At 40.0% G+C, this 16,360-nt stretch overlaps 2 protein-coding genes, 1 non-coding gene and 1 pseudogene across 5 annotated transcripts in view; 2 read left to right on the top strand and 2 right to left on the bottom strand.

The window, feature by feature from the left end:
* ZCWPW2 (zinc finger CW-type and PWWP domain containing 2) overlaps positions 1–3,983 on the bottom strand; it is a 178,777-nt gene extending 174,794 nt beyond the window's left edge. The window contains exons 1-3 of the mRNA XM_053598830.1: positions 3,926–3,983; positions 1,544–1,906; positions 1,275–1,444 (exon numbers count right to left, since the gene is read on the bottom strand). Coding sequence (XP_053454805.1) covers positions 1,275–1,444; positions 1,544–1,906; positions 3,926–3,983 — 591 coding nt within the window. The remainder of the gene's footprint in view (positions 1–1,274; positions 1,445–1,543; positions 1,907–3,925) is intronic.
* AZI2 (5-azacytidine induced 2) overlaps positions 1,387–16,360 on the top strand; it is a 37,821-nt gene continuing 22,847 nt past the window's right edge. Inside the window, exons 1-2 of one of the 2 annotated variants that reach the window (XM_053599449.1) lie at positions 1,387–1,913; positions 13,514–13,547. The gene's annotated coding sequence lies outside the window, so the exon portion shown is untranslated. The remainder of the gene's footprint in view (positions 1,914–13,513; positions 13,548–16,360) is intronic. The other variant, XM_053599448.1, reaches the window with a different exon arrangement.
* LOC128592940 (U1 spliceosomal RNA) lies at positions 3,918–4,081 on the top strand. Its single transcript, XR_008382146.1, has one exon. It is a non-coding gene; the product is annotated as a U1 spliceosomal RNA (small nuclear RNA).
* LOC128591748 (lysosomal-associated transmembrane protein 4A-like) lies at positions 13,540–14,386 on the bottom strand (annotated as a pseudogene). Its single transcript, XR_008381647.1, has one exon. The product of XR_008381647.1 is annotated as a lysosomal-associated transmembrane protein 4A-like (transcript).

The raw sequence follows: 16,360 nt of genomic DNA, 5'->3' as shown, positions 1-16,360 counted from the left end.
ATCCAGAGAAGTGTATTTTAAAACAAAACCAGACTCTAACAAGATAAAATTCAAAATATTGAATTATGCCATTACCTGTTTATTTTTCCTGAGAGAAAAGATAAAAATCAATTTCTCTGCCTTTTTAACAATTCTCAAATTATTCTGAATTGTAAATGAAGATTCAAAAAAACAGAAAATATTTCTACATCTTCAAATTTAAAGCTAAATTATCACTTTGCTTTATTTCTGTTGCCTTGGGATGCCTCAAACGGTTTTGTTAACGTTCCTCAAAACATACCTCCTGAAGGTTAGCTTTTAAAGTGAAAATTCGTGAAGTGTACCGCGGAAGCAATCAAAATAGTTAAGAACCGATTCTTACTCAAAGTATTAAAAATACTGCTCTTTCATACTCCGGCGCAATAAACTGAAGTGAATGGATCTCCTTTCTAAACGATTATATTGACACGGATTTTTAAATATTTTGAAAAATAAGTATCTTTAAGTTGTAGTCTTTTTTGCAACAGCTGCAAATTTTCACTGAAATCTAAACCAAAAAAAGAAAGGATTCACAACAATATTAAAAATATTTTCAAGTAAAGCCTTGAGTAAACATCTTTGCGCTGACCGCTGGGCTGATAGTGAAACACGCAGTTGATAAACTACTATACCTTATGAAGTGGTGAGGAATCTTAGTTTTGCAAACTGGCGTTTAATGAGGATAAATTTCCTATGACCACTGTTTTCTAGTTTATTCGTCTGTTTAACCTAGAGCTACAGGGTTGCATTTGGCTGAGATCCCCAAAGCGTCACGATTCGTGAATTCATCTATTCGTGATCCACAGCGCAGGACTATCATCCAAAAATTACCAAAGGTGGCGGCAAGTCGAAGGATGCCAAGTACAATCATAAAGCCTTGCCAATGTTCCCCTCTCATTCGGTAAACTGAACAGTGTACTGCAACTCGAGTTTCAGTTTGTGAATATCTACGGAGCCTCGAGCTATTCGCACAGTTTGTTCTTGGAAAGATGGCTTGAAGGATCACAATGCGCCTTGAAATACAGAGGCTACCTACCAGGGGGAAAACGGCTTCCCACAACCGCGCGTCTAACAGGCCTCTTAGTTCCCAGGCACAACAGCGACAGCGCCATAAACCCGCAAGGGTGCAACTAAGCCCAACAAGTTAGCCACCCACGCGCGGGAACCCCTAAGTGGACACCGAGAGAAAAGGACGCACTAGAGGGCGCACCAGACCGCGGCCCTCGGCCTAACCGCCACAGCGGGGTAACTCTTACCCAACTGCAGTCCGCCTCTGCCTCCTCGCGTCGCCGCGGCCCCGCCCTATCCCGCCGCGGAGACTCACGGGACAGGTAGTACGAGGCCTGGCCCCGCCCCCCACCCCGCCACAGCGCCACCGGCTTCGTGAACGCCTTCCCAGACCTCACTTCCGGTTTCCTCGCGCTCCCTTGGCGCAGAGCCCACGGACAGTGGCAACCGCTTTTCCGCCAGTAAACTGCTTGTCCACCCTTCTAGCCCCTTCGACATCGCTTCCCCTCTACGGTACTCGACGCGGCCGGCGGGCCGTGTGGGTCCTGGCGAGGCCGGCCCTCGCCGGCAGGCCTGGGTCTCGCGCGCGTGTTGCTGGGTAACGGGCCTTTTCCCGAGACTGCTTGGCCTCTCTTGCCAGAGCTTCCAGGGCCAGTGCCGAAGGACAGGGTTGCGCTGGGCGTGGCGTAGCCGACACAGAAGAAATGGGAATCCCTCCGAGGCGCACCTGCAGCGATTGCCTTCGCTGGGGAAGCGGCAGCGTCTTCGAGGAAACCGGAAGCCCTTGGTGACCCCTGGTGACCCGGTTTGGTTTTGGTCCCTTCCCAAACACTGGGGAATCGAAACTCCGAGGCCCTGGGGGCGGCCCTACGTAACCTGGCTTAGGGGTGAGTGACTTGCTTGGGCCGAGAGGAGAAAGGGGGTGAGGGTAATGCCGGGACCAAACTCCGTCGTTGTTACTGGTCTGAAAAGACACGTCATTTTTCTCTCACCCCCTTCTGCGCTTCCTCCTTCGGGACCTGCCCACCCCTGGGCGTCTCTTGCCCCTATCACCTCTACACCCCAGCTGTTCTGGTCCTTCTTGGTCCTTCACTCTACTTTTCCCCGTATTACTCATTTTCCTTTTGTGCTCTGATTTACTGAGGCGCCTTCAGGTTTGGGGGTATTTTCCCCCTTCATTGAGACGACTTTATATGGGAAAGGAAAGGGGGACCTGTGGCTAGGACGGTATTGCGTGGGGCTTCCAAGCAGGGATTATCTACCCTTTGTATGTTTTTTATTGAGGGTAGTCGTGGTTTCTCCAGTGTCTCACCTGAGTACAGTATTCATTCCGGTTTTCAGTTATTTGATTTGTTGAGTGATTACATGAAAGGTAAATTAACACCCTTGTCCGGACACACAAGAAACTCGAATGTTTGAAAGTGAGATAAAGGGGTGGCGCCTGTGGCTCAGTCGGTAGGGCGCTGGCCCCATATACCGAGGGTGGTGGGTTCAAACCCGGCCCCAGCCAAACTGCAACCAAAAAATAGCCGGGTGTTGTGGCGGGCGCCTGTAGTCCCAGCTACTCAGGAGCTGAGGCAAGAGAATCGCTTAAGCCCAGGAGCTGGAGTTTGCTGTGAGCTGTGTGAGGCCACGGCACTCTACCGAGGGCCATAAAGTGAGACTCTGTCTCTACAAAAAAAATAAATAAAAAAAAAAAAAAGAAAGTGAGATAAAGTACACATGCAACAGAATATTTTGGAAATAAGCTAAGTGCTAAGGTGATCAAAGATACAGGTGTGCCAAGATTAAAATTGAAGCTTACTCATTAAGCATAGAAGACACTTCCTTTTTTATTATTGGAATTTTAAATTGGGTTGAACAAGATTTGAAAGGCATAACTTAAATTCCAGGTCTCTAAAACCTCTATATTGTATTGCCCAATCTGTTGTGATCAGTCCATCATCTGTAAATTGGGAATGGTGCTTCCTTTACAGAATGGTTAAAAAAAAATTAATGCAATGTCATATGCGAATGTAAAGTTTTAATATTAAAGAGATAGCATAATGTAATGCGAAAGGTTAATCGTTTAGGTAAGAACTTTAGTATGTGAGTGCTAAATTTTCCACTTTCATTGGGTCAGAGGCCAAAATTCTTCCTCATTTTCCCTATTTCCAAAATTGGGGAGATACTTACTCTCCAAGGCATCCAAGCACAATTTCTAAAGGTTATGTGGCTCTGGAGTCAACTGCCTGATTTTCATTTGTCGTTGACTCACTTTCTAACCATTGCATGTCTCAGTTCCTCCACCTATCATGTGGGGAGAGTCTCACCCACCTCCAAGATGTTAAGAGTTAATGAATTCTTGTGAAGAACAAATGAGATCATTCTCCTAAAGGTGAAGGACTCTGCTTTGCATGGATACTTAGTTACTTAATTACCAACACAGAACCTAGCATAATTAGTAAATGAAATGATAGGAAGTTTTTAATAATCTATGAAGTAATAGAACTAGTATGATGTATTTTTTCCTATTTTGTGAATATACATTCTAAGTCAGATTATGGTTGTATTATTACTGTTAAAAATAATTATTAACACCAGTAACATTTAATGCATAATAGGCATTCATTTTCATTGCGATATATTACTTTATAAAAGGATTGGAAAGACATAAACTTCTCATCATATCTGAAAGGGTCTTACAATTCCCGGGTCCTAAAAACTGATTTCTGAACTAATGGAGTTGTGGAACAATTCAGTAAGGATCATAAAAATGAAAGTGGACTTTTTCATATTGTATGTACTGAGTACCTTGTGCTGAGTACCTTTTTAGATACACTGAATTATTGGTCATTTGATTGCAAAGATACAAAGATTATGTGATAGTATCTTGAAAAGAGGCACTTATTATACTTACCTGGCAGGGGAGATACCATGATCACGAGGGTGGTTTTCCCTGGGCGAGGCTTATCCATTGCACTCCGGATGTGCTGACGCCTGCGATTTCCCCAAATGTGGGAAACTCGACTGCATAATTTGTGGTAGTGGGGGACTGCGTTCGCGCTTTCCCCTGTTTTATAAAAATAAATAAATAAATAAATAAAAGAAAAGAGGCACTTATGATCCCCTCTTTGTAAACTAGTTATGGCATTTCTTCCCCTGATTATTTCATTCCAAATAAGGAAAGAGGGAGTAAGTGTTTGTCTATCCATTTTCTAAAATTTAATCCTTGCTCCAGGTATCTAGACTGATTGTATGAAGTGGGTTCAAGAATATCCTAGCCTTCTCAGAGATAGAAAGGACATGGAAACAAGATTCACTTCAAGAGCAATGTGGAATAGAGGAAAGAGCCTACCATATAAGCCTTGATCGTCTTGGCCAACTCTGTCTCATGCTGCTGGTGTAATCATAGTCAGGTGTACTTCACCACTGAACTTTGATTTCCTCATCTGTGGTGGTGATAATACCTTCCTTGCCAAGTTTGGTATGGACTTTAGGTGATGATTTGTACTATATGCTTTACTCAGTACCTGTCATAAATGTTAATTCCCATTTGGTTAGGTTTCTTTTCTTTATTTGGATTAAATTTTTGCCTTCACAATTTAGGAAGTTGGCATCTTAGTTATGTACTCTACCCCTGTCATGTTATAGGAGGGAAAATTTAGATCTAGAGAGGTGAAGAGAACTAAGCTACCTATAATTTGGGTGGCAAATTGTAGACTAGAATCTGGAATTCTGAATCCTGGGCCAGTATTCTTTCTACCATGGAGTTTTGCCTCATCCAGATTCTTTTTTTTTTTTTTTTTTAATTTTTTTTAATTTATTTTTTATTGTTAAATCATAGCTATGTACATTAGTGCAATCGCCTGTACCCATTCTAAGATGCACCATAGATGTGGCCCCACCCATTGTCCTCCCTCCACCAAAACCTCCCCCCTCCCTTCCCCTTCCTTGGCCCTTTCCCCATACTCTTGTGCTATAGTTGGGTTATAGTCTTCATGTGAAAGCTAAAATTTAGCTTCATAGTAGGGCTCAGTACATTGGATACTTTTTCTTCCATTCCTGAGATACTTTGCTAAGAAGAATATGTTCCAGCTCCATCCATGTAAACATGAAAGAGGTAAAGTCTCCATCTTTCTTTAAGGCTGCATAGTATTCCATGGTATACATGTACCACAATTTGCTAGTCCATTCGTGGGTCCATGGGCACTTGGGCTTCTTCCATGACTTAGCAATTATGAATTGGGCTGCAATAAACATTCTGGTATAGATGTCTTTGTTATATTGTGATTTTTGGTCTTCTGGGTATAAACCTAGTAAAGGAATTATAGGATCGAATGGCAGGTCTATTTTTAGGTCTCTAAGTATTCTCCAAACATCCTTCCAGAAGGAAGGTATTAGTGTGCATTCCCACCAGGAGTGTAGAAGTGTGCCCTTTCCTCCACATCCACGCCAACATTTCTGGTTTTGGGATTTTCTTATGTGGGCTACTCTTACTGGGGTTAGGTGATATCTCAGAGTAGTTTTTTTTTTTTTTTTTTTTTTGTAGAGACAGAGTTTCACCTTATGGCCCTTGGTAGAGTGCCATGGCATCACACAGCTCACAGCAACCTCCAACTCCTGGGCTCAAGCGATTCTCTTGCCTCAGCTTCCCGAGCAGGTGGGACTACAGGCGCCCGCCACAACGCCCGGCTATTTTTCGGTTGCAGTTCAGCCGGGGCGGGGTTTGAACCCGCCACCCTCGGTATATGGGGCCGGCGCCTTACCGACTGAGCCACAGGCGCCGCCCATCTCAGAGTAGTTTTGATTTGCATTTCTCTGATGATTAAGGATGATGAGCTTTTTTTCATGGGTTTGTAGATTTTGTGTCTGTCTTCTTCAGAGAAGTTTCTCTTCAATTCCCTTGCCCACCCTGAAATGGGGTCACGTGTTCTTTTCTTGCTAATAAATTTGAGTTCTCTGTGGATTCTGGTTATTAGACCTTTATCGGAGGTATAACCTGCAAATATTTTCTCCCATTCTGAGGGTTGTCTGCTTGCTTTACTCACTATGTTCTTGGCTGTGCAGAAGCTTTTTAGTTTGATCAGGTCCCAGTAGTGTATTTTTGATGCTGCTTCAATTGCCTGGGGAGTCCTCCTCATAAAATATTCACCCAGGCCGATTCCTTCAAGAGTTTTCCCTGCACTTTCTTCAAGTATTTTTATAGTTTCATGTCTTAAGTTTAAATCTTTTATCCAGTGAGAGTCTATCTTAGTTAATGGTGAAAGGTGTGGGTCCAGTTTCAGTCTTCTACAGGTTGCCAGCCAGTTTACCCAGCACCATTTGTTAAATAGGGAATCTTGTCCCCACCGAATGTTTTTTAATTGGCTTGTCAAACATCAAATAACGGTAAGTAGCTGGATCCATCTCTTGGTTCTCTATTCTGTTCCAGACATCTACTTCTCTGCTTTTGTGCCAGTACCATGCTGTTTTGATCACTATGGATTTATAGTACAGTCTCAGGTCTGGTAGCGTGATTCCTCCTGCTTTGTTTTTATTGCTCAGTAATGTTTTGGCTATTCGAGGTTTTTTTGATTCCATACAAAATGAAGTATTATTTTTTCAAGATCTTTAAAGTATGACAATGGAGCTATAATAGGAATTGCATTAAAATTATATATTGCTTTGGGTAGTATGGACATTTTAACAATGTTGATTCTTCCCAGCCAGGAGCATGGTATGTTTTTCCATCTGTTAACATCTTTGGCTATTTCTTTTCTTAGAGTTTCATAGTTCTCTTTGTAGAGATCTTTCACGTCCTTTGTTAGGTATACTCCCAAATACTTCATCTTCTTTGGCACTACTGTGAAAGGAATAGAGTCCTTGACTGTTTGTTCGGCTTGGTTATTGTTGGTATATATAAAGGCTACAGATTTATGGGTGTTGATTTTGTAGCCTGAGACATTGCTATATTCCTTGATCACTTCTAAAAGTTTTGCAGTAGAATCCCTAGTGTTTTCCGGATATACGATCATATCATCTGCGAAGAGTGAAAGTTTGATTTCCTCTGACCCTATGTGGATACCCTTGATCGCCTTTTCTTCCCTAATTGCAATGGCTAAAACTTCCATTACAATGTTAAAGAGCAATGGAGACAGTGGGCAACCTTGCCTGGTTCCTGATCTAAGTGGAAATGATTTCAATTTAACTCCATTCAATATGATATTGGCTGTGGGTTTGCTGTAGATGGCCTCTATTAGTTTAAGAAATGTCCCTTCTATACCAGTTTTCTTAAGTGCTCTGATCATGAAGGGATGCTGGATATTATCAAAAGCTTTTTCTGCGTCAATTGAAAGAATCATATGGTCTTTATTTTTAAGTTTGTTTATGTGTTGAATTCCATTTATAGATTTACGTATATTGAACCAGCCTTGAGACCCTGGGATAAATCCGACTTGGTCATGGTGTATAATTTTTTTGATGTGTTGTTGGATTCTGTTTGTTAAGATCTTATTGAGTATTTTAGCATCTATATTCATTATTGATATTGGTCTATAATTTTCTTTTCTTGTTGGGTCTTCCCCTGGTTTGGGGATCAAGGTGATGTTTGCTTCATAGAATGTCCTGGGTAATATTCTTTCTTTTTCTATATTTTGGAAGAGGTTTAGTAGTATAGGTACTAGTTCTTCTTTAAATGTTTGGTAGAATTCTGACGTAAAGCCATCTGGTCCTGGGCTTTTCTTTTTAGGGAGATTTTGTACAGTTGATGCTATTTCAGATCTTGATATAGGTCTGCTCAACATTTCCACTTCATTCTGGCTAAGTCTTGGTAGGTTGCGTGCTTCCAGGTATTGGTCGATTTCTTTCAGATTTTCATATTTGTGAGAGTAGAGTTTCTTGTAGTATTCGTTAAGGATTTTTTGAATTTCTGAGGGGTCTGTTGTTATTTCATAATTACCATTTCTGATTGATGAAATTAGAGATTTTACTCTTTTTTTCCTGGTTAGGTTGGCCAAAGGTTTATCTATTTTATTGATCTTTTCAAAAAATCAGCTTTTGGATTTATTGATCTCTTGTAGAATTCTTTTGTTTTCAATTTCATTTAATCCTGCTCTGATTTTGGTTATTTCTTTTCTTCTGCTGTGTTTTGGGTTGAAGTGTTCTTCTTTGTCCAGTTGCTTGAGATGGACTTGACTTCCTCTCTTTCCATTTTCTTGAGGAAGGCTTGCAGTGCTATAAATTTCCCTCTTAGGACTGCCTTTGCAGTATCCCAGAGGTTCTGGTAATTTGTGTCTTGATTGTTGTTTTGTTCCAAAAATATGGTGATTTCCTTCTTAATCTCGTCTATAGCCCATGTATCCTTCAGCATAAAGTTGTTTAGCTTCCATGTTTTTGTATGGGAATGCAGGTTCCTGTTGTTATTTAGTTCAACTTTTATTCCATGATGGTCTGAGAAGATGCAAGGAATAATGTCTATTTTTTGAAATTTGCTGAGGTTAGATTTGTGGCCTAGGATGTGGTCGATTTTGGAGTATGTTCCGTGGGCTGATGAGATGAATGTGTATTCAGTTTTTGGGGGATGAAATGTTCTATAGATGTCTGTTAAGTCCAGATGTTGAATGGTTGAGTTTAAATCTAAAATTTCTTTGCTTAGCTTCTTTTTGGAGGATCTATCCAGGACAGCTAAAGGGCTGTTAAAATCTCCAACTACTATGGAAGTGGAGGAAATCGAGTTGCTCATGTCTGTTAGAGTTTCTCTTATAAATTGAGGTGCATTGTGGTTGGGTGCATACATATTAATAATTGAGATCTCATCATATTGATTATTATCTTTAACAAATATGAAGTGTCCATCCTTATCCTTAATTATTTTGGTTGGTTTAAAGTCTATTGCGTCTGCGAACAGGATTGCAACGCCTACTTTTTTCTGCTTTCCATTTGCCTGGAATGTAGATGACCATCCCTTCACCTTGAGTCTATATTTATCTTTTAATGTAAGATATGATTCTCGGATACAGCAGATATCTGGCTTGAGTTTTTGTATCCAGTCTGCCAACCTATGCCTCTTTAGAGGACAATTTAAACCATTCACATTAATTGAGAGTATTGATAAGCCTTTCGAGAGACCGGTGGACATTTTTAATCCTTTTGCAACTGTGGAAGTTGGAATTTGATCAAGAATTTTTTGGGTGGGTTTACTTTTGTGGTGGAGAATTACGCTGGTCTTTATGGAGGATAGGTCTAAGAATGTCCTGGAGAGCTGGTTTAGTTGTGGCAAATTTCTTCAACATGTGAATGTCGTTGAAGTATTTAATTTCTCCGTCATAAATGAGTGGTACAGGATCCTGGGTACAGGATCCTGGGTTGAAAGTTATTTTGTTTTAGAAGATTAAAAGTCGATGACCATCCTCTTCTAGCTTGAAAGGTTTCAGCAGAGAGATCTGCAGTTATTCTGATATTCTTCCCCTTGTAGGTAATGGTTTTCTTTCATCTGGCAGCTTTCAGAATTTTCTCCTTCATATTAACTTTAGTGAAATTGATTATGATGTGTCTGAGGGATGTCTTATTTGGGTTGAGTCGTGCTGGAGTTCTGAAACTGTCTGCTATCTGAATTTCGGAATCTCTTGGCATGTCTGGAAAGTTCTCCTTCATAATCTTATGGAAAAGAGACTCTGTGCCTTGTGAAGCCACTTCATCACTTTCAGGGACCCCTATAAGATGAATATTGGTTTTCTTCAAATTATCCGAGAGCTCTCTGAGAGAGTGGTCTGTTTTTGCTCTCCATTTCTCTTCTTCTTTGAGGGTTTGGGAGCCTTTCAAAGCTTTGTGTTCAATGTCAGAAATCCATTCTTCTGCTTGCTCCATTCTGTTACTGAGGGATTCTACTGTGTTTCTCAGATCTTTTAGGGATGAAACTTGTTGTCTCAATGTGTCGAAATCTTTGGTCATTTCATCTTTGAATCGATTGAATTCTTGAAATAACTTTTGAAATTGTAATTCGATCTTATTTGCTATCGAGATCCTGAATTCAATTTCTGACATATCAGCTATTTGTTTGTGCATGGGGTCTTGTGCTGTTTCTGCCCCATTGATCCTTGGGGGAGTTGATCTACTCTGATTATTCGTATTTCCAGAGTTTTTCTATTGATTTCGCCTCATGATTGTTTCTCACCATTGCCTCTGGCCGTCCTCAGAGTTGGGGAGGTGTCTCTCCAAGATTAGACCCCAGCAGGATCACTCTATTGTTGCTGGTTCTTTGTAGGGAGTGACCCTGTGTAGTTCCTCTGGGGCTGCTCTAGCTAGGGAGTTCTGGTTGTGGAAGCAGCTCTGGTTTGTGACACACCCAGATCCAGAAACAGGGCTGGGGGTGGTGTGCACGGTTCTGGGAGTGCCAGGCGCCCAGTGACTTTGGCACAGAGAGCCCAAGGCTCCAGCAGTCTCTGGCCAGGAGAAGAGCTCTGCGCAGAGACAGGGAGGGCTCCAAAGGGCACGCAGCTACCAGAGTCCCTGTCCAGATGAACGGGCTAGTGTGGAAGCCGGGAGGACACAGGGTTGCGTGGCTCCCGCAGTTCCTGGTCAGGGAATGCGGAGGCCCAGTGGGTGTGGGTCACGGGTCGGGGGTCACTGCACAACTCTTGTGGAGGTCTGGGTGGTGCCAAGCCCTGGAGTTTGAAGTTGCTATGAGCTATGTCGTCAGGGCACTCTACCCAGGGCAACAGCCCAAGGCTCCAGTGTGCCAAAACCGTCTCACTCTGCCCCTAAGGATTAAGGCTGTAAGGCAGCTCAGTCCCCGCCTTTAGGCTGCTCAGTCAGTAGGTTACTTTGACCCGCCCAATCCTTGCTCTGAGACCCTGAGGGTGGAGCTTGCCGGGGTGGTTCTTTCACAATGGCTTCCTGCACCCAGCTCAGTGGCTCAGTCTGGGGCCCCAGACAATGCCCAAAGTTCTCCACACTGCTCAAGCTCTCCCCACGGCAGTTGAACTGAGTGCCAAGTCCAAGAACACCCAAACGGTTCACAGGTAAGGTCTTTCCCGTTTGCAGTCTCACTGCTGCTTGTACTTAACAGTTGCCGGTGTGATTAGGTTGATCAAACACACGCAACCACTTGCCAGTTTTCCACTGTTTTTGTCCTCCTTTTGGGGTCCAGAAGTCCCTTGCTGGCTCCCTGTATCCTCAAAGGGATGATTATCGGCAGATCCCACTGGCCAGAGATGCCTGGAGTCTTGTCTCCCCAGACTCGCTGTTCCCAGTTGCAGGGAAGCTGTTACTTAGCCACCATCTTTAATCTCTCTCATCCCAGATTCTTATTAGGAAAATTAGAAACCATTTTGTGTCACATCTTAGAATATTATTAAAAGTGTAGATTTTAAAAAGCAGCTTGTCTGGGTTTATATCCTAGCTTTGCCACTGATTAGTTATGTAGCTATAGGTAAGATATTTAAATTTTTAAGACTTTGTTCATAAACTGAGATAATAGTACCTACCTAAAAAATAGAAAAGTGCATGGCATGTAAAATCATTAGTGCCTGGCGTATGGAATGTAGTTAGGTAAGTGGTTAATAAATGGTAGATACAGTGATGATGAAACATGACAGGATAATTATATTTGTTCTTAGGAAAAAGACCAATCTGGTGTCAGAAGATACATTTTCAACTATTTCAAAACCCCATTATGTACTATGTGAAGAACCGAGAGTCCTCTTAGTGTTGATTGTAAGATCTTCTAAAATAATCCTGGTTAATAATGTTTGAATCTTTTATTCCTCTGTTTTTACCCAACCTTCAGGCATTACTATTCTCTTTTCTATCCGCCTTATCTAACACTTTCTTTCTCTTTATTATTCTTAGGAAATTCAGTTCTCAACAACAATTATCAACATCTTTTACCTCAATTCTTTCTCTCTCTTTTTTTTTTTTTTTTTTTTTTTGAGACATAGTCTTCACTTTGTTGCCCTGGGTAGAGTGCCCGGCCATTGGCCTAGCTTATAGCACCCTCAAACTCCTGGGTTCAAGCAATCCCCTCCTGCCTCAGCCTCCCAAGTACCTAGAACTACAGACGTGTGCCACCATACCTAGCTAGTTTTTTTGTTTTTAGTGGACATGAGGTCTGGCTCTGGTTTAGGCTGGTCTTGAACTCCTGAGCTCAAGCAATCCACTGGCCTTGGCTTCCCAAAGTGCTAAGATTACAGGCATGAACCACAGTCTCTGGCCTAACCCTTTCTAATTCTATTACTTAGCCCTTAAGAAGAAGCAAAATTTAGTTGCCAAATGTATAAAATGATTGCATGACTACTTATAGATACATTTGCCTATAAATACACTATACATGTATATAACTCTACAATATTATTGTGATGAAATGAAGATAAATGTGAGATTATTTTCTTTTAATATAATATTAAAATCAAAAATCTCCATGCAAAAGTTAAAAGAATTCACCAATGCCTATAAATGTTCAAGAGTGCTAGTTATAATCGGAATTCTGTAAATCATGTAGTAGCTACTTAGCTGTGTTCTCTTCAGATTTGTGATTGTGAATTTGGAATGGGACTTAAAATCACTCAGGGTGCTTATTGAAAATGCAGTTCGTGATTTTCAACCCAGATACTTTGATTTGCATAGATCTGTGGTAGAGCCTAGCAGTCAACATTTTTAAATAGAACTTCAAGCAATTCTAAAGTATTCTACACATTAGTCAAACACTGCTTAGTAGGTCATCTCCAGCCTTTTAAAAGGTTGGCGTGCCCCTGGGTAATATATTTATTGAATTTTGTGTTTTTTATTGATTAACTTTGTTTGGGGACATGATTTAACATTCATTAAGTTTGAAAGTGATCATTTCTTGCTAGACTGTTTAAAATACTGTTTAATCTTTTGGTAATTCTCATTTTTGATAATGATACTCCACTCATAGTAGTCATTTTTTTAAAAGATTAATGTAAACATAGGTATGTTATTTTAAAAAATTTAAATTATGGCAAATAAGATTAAATAAAGTATAGGAAAGTTTCCTCAAATGTTAAATGTTATAACTAGCTTGGTGTAATTTGTTAAGTATTAATGATAACCAGCTACCTGTTTACTGTTTCACCAGAAGATCAAACTTTGTGGATTAGCTGATTTGGATACATACAAAAAGATATTTCATCACAAGAAAAGTTTGTAAAACTGAATCTTTATTGTGAAGCATATGCTGCAGCTCCCTTTTCTTCTCTGTAGAAATAAATTTAAAGAATGGTGAAAGCTGCTTGCATATGTAATAAAAACAAAAGCGATACATAGCTACTTTGTTACTTTGCTGAAAGTATTCCCTTCAGTATAGTAGTAAATATAATGCGATATCTGCCTTGTTTTATTTGGTTCCTTTCTAAGATCTCATTTCCCTGGCCCTTTAGCTTTTAATCTCTAGTACTGGTTTATACAGTCTAATATGATAAGTATTAATATTCAGATAATTGTGATTTCATATTTATTTTTGCAGTGATAGAAATTAAAATTTTCTTTTTTTTTTTTTTTGCTGGTATAGGATTTATTGTCAAAGGCAGAATTTCTTCAGGCAGGTAGGTAAGGAGGTGGTGGTTCTTTCTCAGGCATCTTCACAGCCATTTCATAGGTTGGAAAAACATACTGAGGAGGTGCTTCAAAGGCAGGGTGCACAGCAATTTCTGGCACATTTCTGTTGTTGATGTACTTATAGCAGTTCCAAACTCAGTTGATTAGATAAGCCTTAAAAATGATGAACAAGACAAAGAACACGAGAACAATGAACAGGAGGCAGCTGGAATCCAATGCCAGGAGGTCATCTTTGTAGGGAAAATCAGGTAAGATCCAGATATTCTTTGATTCTTGGTAAATAAGTGAGAGAACTGATAGCAACCAGGCAACTGAGAACGAAGTCAAAAAGTCAGTAACAGAAGAATGGAATCAGCCAACCCACTTGATAAGAAATTGCTCCATATACCAGCATTGAACTGATTATAAACATAAGAACAGAGACGGCAAAAAGAACACAGGCATTATCAGCCATTCTCTCAGATGAATAGTAATTACCAATGACTTCATACTGAATGTTGACAGCTGGCATGGAGTTTGGATGAGTCACCTCCACTGTCAGCAATATTGCCATCAATAGGTTCACCCCCATGTACCAGGTCCCCAAGATAATCGTCCCCGTGCAGACATGGCAACAGCCGCAGCAACGGGTGCTGTAGAACCTGTCGCTGCGGCTCTGCTTGAAAGTTATGGACACCATTGGGAATCTTGCGGGCTTCTTTGTTGTCCTGGCCCTTTGGAATCGCTTTCTGCCTGGCGGTCGAATCCGAACAGCTGTATCACAGCCTCTAAAGCCAAACGAGCCTTCAAACCCGACCCCAGCCCGGACTCCTGCCAGCTTCTTCGCACCTGCCTAAAATTTTCATTTTTATAACAAATTTAAATGACAATTATTTTTAAATGGAGCAAAACCTGATGTATATCTGTGGTGCTAGTAGATTTCTTTTCTCTTGCTGGTGCTTTCATGCTGCTTTCTACTGTGTTCCAGGTAGTGTTTATAGTGTATAGAATAAATATATAGAATAATGGTATATAACTTGAAAAATATTTTTATGCAAATAATGTTTTCTTACATTTAGAGAAAGACCACACAAAGGCAACTTTTTCATGCTTTGTAAATAAATTCAACAGATAAAAATATATAAAATAATTATAACCTTACATATGAATGAGTCTGACTGCTCATTTTATCTTTGTAAAAATGACTCGTTATCATGTGGCATTAATTGTGACATTGTTATATCAGTACACTCCCTTCCATCTAAAGTACTTACAAGCCTTCTGATCTTGATGAATATAAGGTTTTATAAAAGATTCATTGGGGAGGGAAAATTAATAATAGCTCAGGCTGTGAAATCCAGGTGCTTCTGCTACATACTAATCTTGGCTAAGCTTCATGACCTTTCCATGTTCCAGTTTTCTCCTCTGTGAAATGGGTTTAATAAGATTTTCTACCTTATGAGGTAGTCATGAAAATTCAGTGGGTTAATATTACTAAACATTTGGCACAATGCTAAGTTCATTTGATTGTGAATATTTTCTTAATAAATATATGTAAGTATTCTTCATACTCTTTAATTATGTCCAGGTCTGTCTTTTTAATATTTTACAAATCCGTAGTCTATCATAAAGAACCTTCTCAGTTTGTTTGCAGTCTCTCTGTCTGATCTCATTTCCTGCCCCTCCCCTTCTCAACCCTTCACCCCACACTCAGGTCTTTGAACTTGTTCTCCTTGCTGGGAGTTAGCAAACTATAAAGGTTTCGGTGGTTTCAACCTTCCTTTTTTTTTTTAATTAATTTTTTTTTTTTTATTAAATCATAGCTGTGTATATTAATGTGATCATGGGGCACCATACACTAGTTTCATAGACCGTTTGACACATTTTCATCACACTGGTTAACATAGTCTTCCTGGCATTTTCTTAGTTATTGTGCTAAGACATTTACATTCCACATTTACTAAGTTTCACATATACCATTGTAAGATGCACCGCAGGTGTAATCCTTCCTAATGCTGCGACCCAAAGGTTGAGAACTGCTGGTTTAAGTGAAGTAAGTACAATACAATGAAAATAACCATCTTCACTTTAAGAATAGAGGCTTAAGAGTCATTTGATCTTTTGTGGTATTGTTTTGAAAACTATTTCTTTTCCCTTTCCTCTGATCCCATAGCATTCTTTATTGTTTCAAATATATCACCTACCTTTATAGCATAATAATTATTTTTCTGCACAGCTGTTACACTTGATTTTTCTTACAGAGTAAATGATTGTTCCATGAAAAAAAAAAACATAATAAATGAACAAACAAGAAAATTACACAGCTGAGCTAGTTAAAACTTTGTATAAAGCTAAAGTACCCAGGCTCTGAACCTTAAAGTGTTCAGACTGTGGGATATCTGTTTTGACTATGTAGAGCAGTTTATGTCTATTGCTTGTTTCAGGTATCTGTAGAAAAAAAATTACTCAAGTAGAATACATCTTGCCCTTTTGGTTGAGTTACTTAAATCACATGTCTGCTATGGGCACAATTTTACCTCCGTAAACTAGAATGCATCCTACCACTTATTCTACTTGTAAGATACTGTATATTTGTATAAGAGTTTTATATGGAGATACATTTGTGTACTTTTAGTTTGCAATATGAGAGTAACTCACATTAGCAAGGAAGGAATGAGAATTTCAGCTAGCCCCAGGATTGATGTTTGCTATTATTTTGAAATAGAGTTGAATCGAGAGATGGAAAAGTCTTCTCTTTAGAGGAAGAAACCTTGAACTCTTTATTATTAGGAGAAAGTGCAACTTGTATCAGAAGCAGTTA

The sequence above is a fragment of the Nycticebus coucang genome, chromosome 8 (genome assembly GCF_027406575.1).
Source record: "Nycticebus coucang isolate mNycCou1 chromosome 8, mNycCou1.pri, whole genome shotgun sequence".
NCBI lineage: Eukaryota > Metazoa > Chordata > Mammalia > Primates > Lorisidae > Nycticebus > Nycticebus coucang.
Note: the sequence above shows the minus strand (reverse complement) of the source record. Positions and strands in the feature narration are given on the sequence as shown.